The sequence below is a fragment of the Chelonoidis abingdonii genome, chromosome 7, assembly GCF_003597395.2.
Source record: "Chelonoidis abingdonii isolate Lonesome George chromosome 7, CheloAbing_2.0, whole genome shotgun sequence".
Classification (NCBI taxonomy): domain Eukaryota; kingdom Metazoa; phylum Chordata; order Testudines; family Testudinidae; genus Chelonoidis; species Chelonoidis abingdonii.
Window position 1 is genome coordinate 38777383 of NC_133775.1, and position 11067 is coordinate 38788449.

At 39.6% G+C, this 11067-nt stretch overlaps 1 protein-coding gene across 4 annotated transcripts in view; it reads left to right on the forward strand.

The window, feature by feature from the left end:
• Nucleotides 1-8997, forward strand: part of LOC116839210 (putative ferric-chelate reductase 1) — a 44840-nt gene extending 35843 nt beyond the window's left edge. For 2 of the 4 annotated variants that reach the window (XM_032804973.2, XM_032804972.2), the window contains exons 11-16: nucleotides 338-424; nucleotides 1730-1827; nucleotides 4611-4669; nucleotides 6894-7031; nucleotides 7120-7145; nucleotides 8166-8997. In XM_032804973.2, coding sequence (XP_032660864.1) covers nucleotides 338-424; nucleotides 1730-1827; nucleotides 4611-4669; nucleotides 6894-7031; nucleotides 7120-7145; nucleotides 8166-8255 — 498 coding nt within the window. In that variant the 3' untranslated portion in view covers nucleotides 8256-8997. Of the gene's footprint in view, nucleotides 1-337; nucleotides 425-1729; nucleotides 1828-4610; nucleotides 4670-6893; nucleotides 7032-7066; nucleotides 7146-8165 lie in introns of those variants that run through there. The other 2 variants (XM_032804974.2, XM_032804975.2) reach the window with 2 other exon arrangements.
• The last annotated feature ends 2070 nt before the right edge of the window (nucleotides 8998-11067 follow it).

Below are 11067 nucleotides of genomic sequence, written 5' to 3' on the forward strand. Positions count from 1 at the left end.
GGCCTCACCCTCCCTGACTGAACTAACCTCGTTATCTCTAGCTTGCTTGCTAGCATATATATACCTGCCCCTGGAAATTTCCACTACCTGCATCTGACGAAGTGGGTATTCACCCACGAAAGCTCACGCTCCAAAACCTCTGTTAATCAACTTTGTCACTAATCAAGGTTAACAGGTTTACAACATCTTACAAATTTCCAATATCTAACAAACTGTGAACTTTTTCAGTTGTATACTAACATAAAAATTCTTCAATTTGTACTATTGCAACAAAACAATAAACACATTAATATATACTATGGATGAGTTTAATAGCCTGTAATCTGTTTTTACTTAGATTCATTTGTCTCTGATGGTGATAACGGTCGCAGAAACAATCACTGCATTCGTACTGGCCTTTGTAGCAGTAAAGGGATGGGCTAATGTAAGTTTTACCCAGTTTCTCCCCACCAACTTTCTTGGTTAACATATTATAGAAAACATTTCCTTCTCATTTTGGTGCCTTCAAATGTAAATACAGAACTGAGTGTTTTACTAAAGACCTTCCAGTGTACAACCCCCTGCTGTTAGATCGTTATGCCCTTTTGCTAGTTTAAGAAAATTGTTCATATGCAATATAGTCTCTCGTCATGTCATTCAAATTTTAGACACAACACATCCTGTATTTTGGCAGGGGATTAGACTAGATGACCCTGGTGGTATCTTCTAACCCTGTGATTCTATGATCCCCTTTATTTTTTTCTTGCTGTTATGATGTACTGAGTAGCTGATGAAGTAATTTCTCTATCTGTTCTGTCTTCAACATTTCACCTCTTATCTCTCCTTGTTTGTTTCACATCTCAGTTATATATATATATACCTTCTTTCCCTATCATGAAAAGCTGCTTACCTTATTCTTGTCAGAGATCAGCCTGACTCAGAGGCTTAGAGCCAAGCCCTCTGAAGCCCTGAAACTTTTGGAAAGTTTGTGTCCAAACGTCACATCTATGATGAGGCTATCTATGTAATTACCCTGAATCAGAGCTTCTCGCAACCTTGAGAAGCTTCAGATCTGGAATCCAGGTTGTGTAATTCATGTTGCAATTACAGGTCCTGATCCTGCAAAGGGATTACTTTACTCCTTACTGCTGAGCAGAGTGCCACTGATGGCAATGGGACTGCAGTGGGAGTAAAGGTGTGCACGTGCAGATCTCTTTACAGGATCAGAGCCATATAGCTACTTACCTAACTCCCTGTCTGTAATGTTTTTCTTATCTCAGCATGTAACATACTGTAACACATGACCCTATTTTTACTTTTTCCTATCAAAACACAGTTTTCCTTTCACAAAAAATGCTGCTCAGCATAACCAGTATTACCTAAAGTTTGGAGGAAAAGGGTTAGGAGAAGAGGTTCTGATTATTTTTTTTCTTACTTACATTATCAGTCTGCTTTGTTTCCCCATCTTTGTGGGGGAGAGTGGAACCTATTTCAATACTTCACATAATGTGAAACTAAAACTATAGATTTCTGCAAGGAAAAATAAATTTAAAGATTCATTACTGTACACTGGCCCTTTGATGGATTTACAATGAAATTTAAGGATTCTACTTCCATTTTGACCAGAATAAATCTGGAGTGACTTCTGGTATAACTGAGAGCATGATTTGTCCCTAAGCTGTAGGAAGCATCTTTAAAAGCAGCGATTCAGAAACCAAATCCCAGGCATCAATGCTGTTCTCTTCCACAGCATGCAGAAGCCCATGCTGTCATTGGATGCATTATCATGATTCTTTCTTTCTTTCAACCAATGATAGCTTTTTTTCGACCTTCTCCTCAAAGTAAAAGGTATGTACATCTAAGTGATCCAACAAAATGGACTTTTAAACCTGAGTCATTTATCAAAAAGACTTACAAAGTTGTTATACTGTAGATCTATCAAGTTGGAGCACATATTGTATGTAGGATTTTTAAGCCAAATCATGAGATGATCATTTGCTAGAAGTTAGCTGGAGCAAAGAAGTATGCAACGGCATGCGGAGACAATCCTTTGAATCCAGCTGCTCACTTCTGGGATTTACGCAGGGCTTCTTTGCAACAAAATAGAAATAAGAGTAGCCACTATGGCTTCCACCCACTTTTAAAGGTGGCCTACATAAGAATTTTATATGCTTGAGGTTTGGTGGGTGTTTTCTGTTACTTTTTGCTATTAGAAATTCAGATCCTGTCTATGCTGGAATACTGAATGGAGAGCTAGTGGAATGGTGCTATCACAAGAGTCAATGAGAGAAGGAAGGGATTTTCATTGCGACTATTTAAAACTCTTATTGTTTGATTTTATAAAGACCTACAGAACTCAATGACTAATTTACTATTCTGGAGAAAGAGAGACTTTGTTAAAGATGCAACACCCCAACCCTTTCCATATACACAGGACCGGCTCTATAGTTTTCGCCGCCCCAAACAGTACACCGAATTGCTGCCGTGGACGGCGGAGGCAGTCAGTGTGCCCTTAGGGCAGCACGTGCATTTCCGCAGTGGAGACAATTCGGTGGCAGCTTCTATGTTTAGCTGAAGCTGCCGCAGACAGCTAAATATAGAAGCTGCTGCCAAATTGCCGCCTCCGCGGAAACGCACGTGCTGCCCTAAGGGCACCCTGACTGCCCCCGCCGTCCACGGCAGCAATTTGGTGCGCTGCTTGGGGGAAAAACAACAGGAACTGCCACCCCTTGAAGATTGCCGTCCTAAGCACCAGCTTGGAATGCTGGTGCCTGGAACCGACCCTGCATATACAGCCTGGAGATCCTCCGGCAAACTAGGGAGGCAAGCTAGACTTAGCACATGGTAAACAAACAAAATAACCCTAAAAGCCAAGCAGCAGAAACAAATACTAAGTCTTACCAGCCTTCTTTCTATATTAAAAAGAAGGGAAGGAAACCAGTCCAATTAAAAATATCCTTCCCTGCTCCGCCCATGGTCTGTGGGGGCAATAAGATACTTCCCCCTATTTGAGGATGATCTTCCTCTCCACCACACCATCTGCTGAGTGTGGCTTGTCCTATTCTGTGTACCTTTCCGCTCCTCCATGCCTGCTTTCTTATCAATATCAGAAGGCTCACCCTGCCCCCCTACTCCAATGTGGCCAGAGTCTCAATATGACAGAGGATTATGGTGGGTCTGACTCTCCCTTACCCTTCTACGTGACCAGATAAGAGCTATGGCAACATAACCCCTAAACCCAAATTGCTACTACAGTGGCCTCTCCCTAGAACAAATGGCTGGTGCACATGATCTGCCCATGGCCTTCTTCTGATAAATCCAACCTATGCAGAATTAACAAGCTATTGCATGACTGATGATTGCTTCTGGATGTTAGGAAAGTGGCTTACCCAAGATTTTGAAGTTACTGTTTTAAGCAACGCTAATGGGTGGTAGCTAAAGTAGTCATGGGTGTACCTACCTTTGGATACAAGGTCATATTAGTTTTCATTTAGACCAAAGAGCTCTGTGAGCCTTCTCAGTTTTAGGATCTGCAACACCTTATTTGTTATCCATAAAAGATGTTGACTCAAGTGTGTTGATTGTCTCGTTCACTTCAAACCACAAATTGGAATGATAGTTCAGATTCATCAGGTCTTGTATTTTCACTTACAAAAAATTGACATCTCACTCCATTGCATGAGGTCTCTTCCAGTCCACTCTTAATAATACATGTTTCTACTACAGATGAGTCAGAGCCAAAACTCCATATTCAGAGACACCCTTGAAATTTGTGGAGTGTTAATTTTTTTTTCTTACATTTGAGAGAGCAATGAGTCTTGGGAAGTTTTAGGGTTACAACAAGTAATATGTGATGGATTTATCAGATTCTGAACATTCTCTACCAGTACCTACCAGATAAGAACTATAATTTGGAATCAGATTGTAAAAGGCAAGTGGGCAATCTTTGGGAGGTAAAGAGAAAAAGTGTGAGTCTGTCTAGGAGGATGAGGAGGCAGGGCCGGCTCCAGGGGTTTTGCTGCCCCATGCAACCAACAAAAAAAATTAAAAAGCCGCAATCGCGATCTGTGGCAATTCAGCGAGAGGTCCTTCGCTCCGAGCAGGAGTGAGGGACCCTCCGCTGAATTGCCGCCGAATCCCTGGAAGGACCGCCCCACTCCTGAGTTGCCGCCCCAAGCACTTGCTTGATAAGCTGGTGCCTGGAGCTGGCCCTGTGAGGAGGGCAGCAGGAGGAAACTGCAAAAAGTGGGAGAAGATGAGAGGATCTTGAAAAGGCTACTTCTTGTGTACAGCATAATAAGCATTCAGTAATAGACTGCAAAAACTTTTTTTTTTTTTTTTTTTTGAGAAGTGCCTTTTGCAATTCTCTACAGGGAAATCCCTCCTATGAGAGCCACCTGCCATTTCTTTCCTGGCATTCAGTTGAAAAATGATCTAAAGGCATCTAACACCCTTAAGAACCTACAGTGTTTCCCTGAGGGATTTATTATCTGTTAAGAGTTTTGAAAAACTAGTTTGGCATATTATTCACTGTCTGTGTTTTTCATTGTGAAGTAAATTTTTACTACATCACACTACTGTCACATAAAAGAACAATAATATTTAACACATCATTTCTATTGTACCAACAGGAGATTTATTTTTAACTGGTTTCATGCTCTAAATGCTTTTGTCATAAAAGTCTTGGCTGGTGAGTTGTTGTTTTAATATTTAAATAATGTTCTTATAACTACTACAGATTCCCTTTTGGAGTGCCCATATATTCAGACTAGAACTACTGAACTGAGTTTACAATTCCATTTTTAATATTATTCATCTTATTGATCAATTTTTCAGAGGAGGCAGGTCTGAGAGTCAGGATAAGGGCTGGTTGAAAAAAATTCATCAAAACTGTGTTTGACAGAAAATTGGTTTTTTGATTAAACTACTTTTTTGTGAAAAGTATCTCCTTCCTACAGAAAATTTTTCATTTAAACACTTTGAAAGTTTTCAATTGTCAGTTTTGGCTAAAATATGAAATAATTCAATTGAGAAATGCTACCGCACTTCTCATCAGAGTTGTAGTTCAGTTACCTAATGTCTCTATTTTCCTCTTTCAGCCAAGCTCCCAAACTTGACTACATCTCCCATGGACACCACAGACATGGGACTCCACTGATGCATCCAGATGAGAGATTTTGGTGCATCAGGGGAGATGCAGTCTGATCAAAGAATCCTGTCTGGAGAGGAGAATGGGGACATGAAGAACTTAAACTAGAACTTCAATGATTTCTGCATTCTATTCCCAGCTCTCCCACCAATCTGCTGTGTTACCTTGAGCAAGCATCTTAATTTCTCTGTTCGTAGTTGCCCCATTGCAAATTGCTTAAAATATTACAAAGAGCCTGATTCAGAGTCCACTGAGGTCAATTGAAAGACAATAAGTTCTATATCAAATCCTTCCTTCACAAGTATTTAAATGTAATTAACATGAAAGGTCTTCCGATGTAAAGTGCAATAATAGTGAAAAATATGATGATGATGATGATGATTATAATTATGGCTTATAATTAATGAGGGTTCTTGTGTTAACATTCTTTATTTTATTTGCCTTAATTGTATTTTGAATGTATAGGTAACAATGCACCAATTCAACTTGAGTCATGAATTTTTAAGCACAAAAAGCACAGCAAAAGTAAAGAAAGTATAACATCTTAAACATTTTTAGAACATTAATTGAATTTGTGTTTTACCAAATATTGCACTGGCATGAAACTGGAGCATATGGATGCTTTTAAATATGGAAGGGGTTACTTTTCTAACAGTAACCAGTAGATGTCATCTTCACAGGGCCGTTATGGGGAGTCAGGAGTGGTAGGGAATGCCATAAACTGGAGATAGAAGAGTCATTATCTGTGTCTGGCAGGGGGGCCTCTGGGCACTTCTGAAATGGTGAATAAGCACCCATCCGACTCCCCATGCCCTGGCTTCACATGCTGCACTGAGAGCACTTAGGGGCTTGAGCATAACTGCAAGTGCTTTAGGCATCCAAACACATGGACTAGGGTGGTGAGTGCAGGCTTGCTGAGACAGCATTTCTTTTTCGTCAGTTTTCATTTTTGTTCCCTCTTCATCACTCTGGTTCTGCTTCCCAAGCCAGTCAGCTTTTGTTTTCTGCTGACATCAGCAATGCTGGTGGCACCATATCCAAATTGTCAAGCCAAAAGTGCCAACTTGGCCGGACAGATGCAGTCTAAGAGAGGAGTCGCCTCTACTGCTGATGTCCTTGGGTGGGGACTCCAGGTACTGCTGCTCCCACTGCTGGTGCTGCTTTAAGAGAACAGAATCCCCAACTCCTTTGCTGTCCAGCCCTGATTCAGGAAAGCACTTAAGCACAAACTTAACTTTAAGCACACGTTTAAGTTTCAGTCAAGCCTTTAAAGTTAAGTACATATCCTGAATAGGGATGGTCTTTAGCAAGTGGTTCAGTGCTTTCCTGAATGAAGAAGAGACTCCTGTCAGCTCTTCTCTCTTTCTTCCAAGTGCAGTGCCTTGCCACTCCACTTGTGGGATTCAGTTACCCAATCTCCATAGGATCAAACCACTGAAGTCATTAGCTAACTATCTGCTTTCACGGCATATCATCTTGGCTGACACACAGGGAATTAAATGGGGAGGCGGGGGCAGGAGTTTCCACAGCTTGAGCTGTACCTGATTCATATCCTCTGTAGATTGGGGCGCAGAGGATCTGTAAAATACACTACTAGTGGGTTACATCACCATTATTAATGCTGCTTTCCAAGCTTCTGAATAGTATTTCCAGATCAAACAATCGCACTTAAAAAATGAAAATGTCTATTGAAATTGTGAATGGAATCCATAATGATCAATGGTTTTATATCAAGTGTGTGTTGCTTTGTTTTGTTACTCTTTAGTTGCTGTCATATTTCTGGGACTGCAGATGCTTGATCCCTCTCCCAGCCGATGGATGGTCAAAACTATGGGAGGATTTGTAGGATGGGAGGCATTAGTGTACATAATGCTTGATGTAAATGCTTGGTTGAAAAAGAAAGGTAAAAGTTCATATGAAGAAATGTTTTTCTTTTAGCAAAGGCAAGAAGTAAAATGAAGACTTATAATTTTTTTGGTTATATTTTTCAGAGAAATATGAAGATCCACATAAGAAGGTAATGTTGATATCACGCATTTTAGAACATTAATGAGGTGTAAAATGTTTTATTTTTCATACCGCTGAAAATACGTTTTGTGTCACTTTGGGATGTGATCTTGTCAGGTCTCTTGAGTTAACTGGAGTAAAGCTGAGTCAATACTCAAATGGGAAACCACCACACAAAACCCAGGGTACTGCAGGAAGATTAATTCATAGATTTATTTTTTTAAGGCCTGAATTATGATCACCTAGTTTAGCCTCCTACGTCAGGCCCTTAATGCATAATTTTCAGAAGACCTCCAATCTTGATTTAAAGACTTCAAGTGATGTAGAATCCTTCACATCACTTGGTAAGTTGTTCCATTGATTAATTACAATCACTTTTACAAATTTGCACCTTATTTTCAGTCTTAATGTGTCAAGCTTTACATTTCAACCATTGCATCTTGTTATATCTTGTCTGCTAGACTAAAGAGCACTCTACTGTCGTAAATCTTCTTCATGTAGGTACTTATAGACTGTGATCAGGTCACCTCTTAACTTTCTCTTTGGGATGAGTTTTCAGTTGATGGCAGTGAAGTGGCACTGAGTAAGTGACAATGATGAGAGCTGGGGACACTGTTGCTGGAGGTGCTCTCTTTCAGATGAGAGGCAAACTGTGATGTGATCCTAAAACGTCACCTGAAACTTTTTGCAAATGTAGAGTTTCTAACCCCAGTACCCTGTTCAAATTCTAATTTGGATAATTACAATCTGGTTACTTGTACTTAAAACCCTCAAACATTTTCAATTAGACATACTGCTTCTGCTCTTTTCTCTTTTCCCTGTCTTCTTCAGAGTGACTCCTTCTCTAAATTCCTTCTAGTGTTGCCAAGTGTGAATTGAACATGTATCAATTCTATTTAATTATCAACAAATAGAAAACTGATACTGCTGCTTAGTACGTACTTGGGCTGTTACTAAAACTGATGTACAAATAGAATTTAATTTTATATTTCTTTTAATAACTCTCTTTTAATGTTTTTATCCTTTTTAGATAAAAAATGAAATGGTTCTATTTTTAATATATATATGTGGAAACCTGGTATTTTTAATAGCACTGCTTGTGGGAATTGGAAAATCCTAAAATGGACGGAATTTATCTTGGAGGAATGAAGATTATTCCTATCTTGAGACGCTTCTAGAGTAAATACAAAGAAACAATGAACACTGAATAGATATTTTAGCAAGTTTTTAATTTTTGTTTGTTTATAAATAATATTTTAGGTTCTCTAATTGACACATTATCATTTTCTATGCAATAATTGAAAATAATTTTTATAAATGAGATTTCATTAGCTGCTTATTGGAGATGTTCTACACAGTATAATATGATGCAAATAATTATTTCTGACGTGAAAGGTAAGAAGGCAGTACATAAATGCTAGGTGTTCACAGTTGGTTTGTATTACACTCCTTTCTAACCTTTGTCGATGTTTCCGTCCTTAACAAGAGAGGATTTGTTTGTGTAGAGAAAAGAAAGTTGAGGATCTGATTTTCATATGACTAATTTAGACTGAGAACTGCACAGGCAAATCTCTGTGTCCACCACAGTCCTGTTGACTTCAGGATTTCAGTGAGGCTCAGTGCAGGCTCAGGGGTCTATCGGCAAGGTTCCCAGTACAAGGTCAGGGGCACAGAGTGTGTCTACACAGGAGCTGGAAGGTGTAATTCCAGCACAAGAAGATAGACCTGTGCTGTCTCTGATCAAGTTAGCACTCAAAAAAACAGAAGCGTCATCATGGCAGCACAAGCAGCAGAACAAGGTAGCCACACTGAGTACATACATACAGGGCCGGCTTTACGCCAGTTCCACCGATTCTCCAGAATTGGGCCCTGCTCTGGGGGTCTTCGGCGGGACTTTGGCGGGGGGTCCTTCGGTGCTGCAGAAGATCCAGAGCAGATGCCCCGCCACCAAAGTGCTGCCAAAGCCCCAGACCACTGCCAAGTATTGCAATCAGGCCCGCGAGTCATAAAGCCAGCCTTGCATACATATGGTCTTGGACAGGATCATACTTGGGGCAGCTAGCCCATGCCACTTTCATGTCACAGGAGCCATACTTCTCTTTTTTAGCATGCTAACTTACTTAGAGCTAGCTTAGCTAAGTCTCCTCGAACTGAAATTTATGCCTTCCAGCTCCCGTGCACACATATTTCCAGTCTACTGTAGGCTTCTGTTCCCATTGATGTCAACCAAAAAAACTCCCTCTGACCTGCATGGTGCAGGATCTGACCTATAGTCAGTGCCTGGCTGTATTCATGCTTGTTCAGATTTAATGGGTATTTCTAATATAATTCCCTGTTTTCAAATACTCAAAAATTTTGTTTTATAGTCTGAAAATAGGAACATGAGATTACACAATGAAACTTGAAAATGCAGCTATGTTTTGAAAATTGTAAAGGTTCCAGAACCCATGATGTACTCTATATAAGCTTCTTTTTTACGAATTATATTTGATTGTTGTTTTTATAATGCAATGTACATATGATGAATAATAAAGCAGGTCTCAAAACAGGCTAACTAGTCCATAACCTTCAGTTGTGTACAGCCATATTATATAGTCATCTACTGGACAAAATGTATATAAGGCCAAAATTATGCTTGCCTGCCTCATATGAATGGTCCCGCTGAACTTCAATGGGATTTGGCCCATGATGGGTACTTTTGAATTTTGGGTGAAATATGTTTATAACACTTAAGATATTAAAAACAGTTATCAAAAGAATGACACAATGTTCCCCTAGACTTAGAAGAACCCATTGATTATTGTGCTATAGGCCTTTGGATGAAAAATGACTTTATGGAATTTATAGGATTGCAGCTTTAATACAATAATATATTATCCCTTTTGTCACTACTGAGATAATAAAGCAATATCACTGCATACAACTGTTTTATGCAGTGATGTTGTAGCCATGTTGGTCCCAGGATATTAGAAAGACAAGGTGGGTGAGGTATGAAGAAGAGCTCTGTGTAAGCTCAAAAGCTTCTCTCTCTCTCTCTCACCAACAGAAGCTGGTCCAATGAAAGAAATTACCTCCCCCATTTTGTGTCTCTACCACAATATTTTTTTTTAGCCAAATAGTAGGTTTGTGGTGTTATGCAAATATCTAAAGAACAAGTTTATTATGCGTAGTTCTTTAAAAACAAAAGCACCGTACTTCTAATTTCCATGCCAAGAAAACATGAATTTTTAAATGATCCCAAATGATGTTGCTTTATGTCTACAATCAAGGGAAAGGAACAGAACTATGAAGGTGACAGAGGCCTAAAATCCAAGAAGTAAGATGCCTTTCCACTAACCCAAACCTGAATTGAATGCAGCTGATCCCAAAGCTGAGTTCTGAGGAATGCTAAATTATGGGACATGCACATTTTCACCCACTTCTTTCTTACATGAAACACAGAATTATATTCAGTTTTTTCTTTGAGAACTCTGTTGCTGTTTTGGGAGAAGTACAGATCATGATTTTTCTACGTATCCAGTAATCCGGCCCACATTTGCACGGTATAGATGTAGTGTATTTGTCATGCCCCTCATCTCAGACTTATGGCTACAGTTATAGTTGCTGTTGTTGTTTTTTTTCCATCCAGCTGTGGTACTCTGTTTGAATGAATGGTTGCAATAACCCATGCTGAGCCACACCTACTCATGGTCTGGACTGCATATGTCACCATTGTTTGATCCTTTGAAAATAAAGGGAAATATAATAAAAGTGCCTAAACATTCTTAGATGTAGGCTGTGCAAACAATACTATTATACTGTTATGGCCAATGTGGTAATGAAATGTATTTACCAGAGTTATTGCAATGGTTCCCAAACCCCTGGTCTGTGAACCACGGCAGGTCAACAGCATACTTGGTGATGGCTGCTAGCTGGTCACTTTGGTGTTAGGT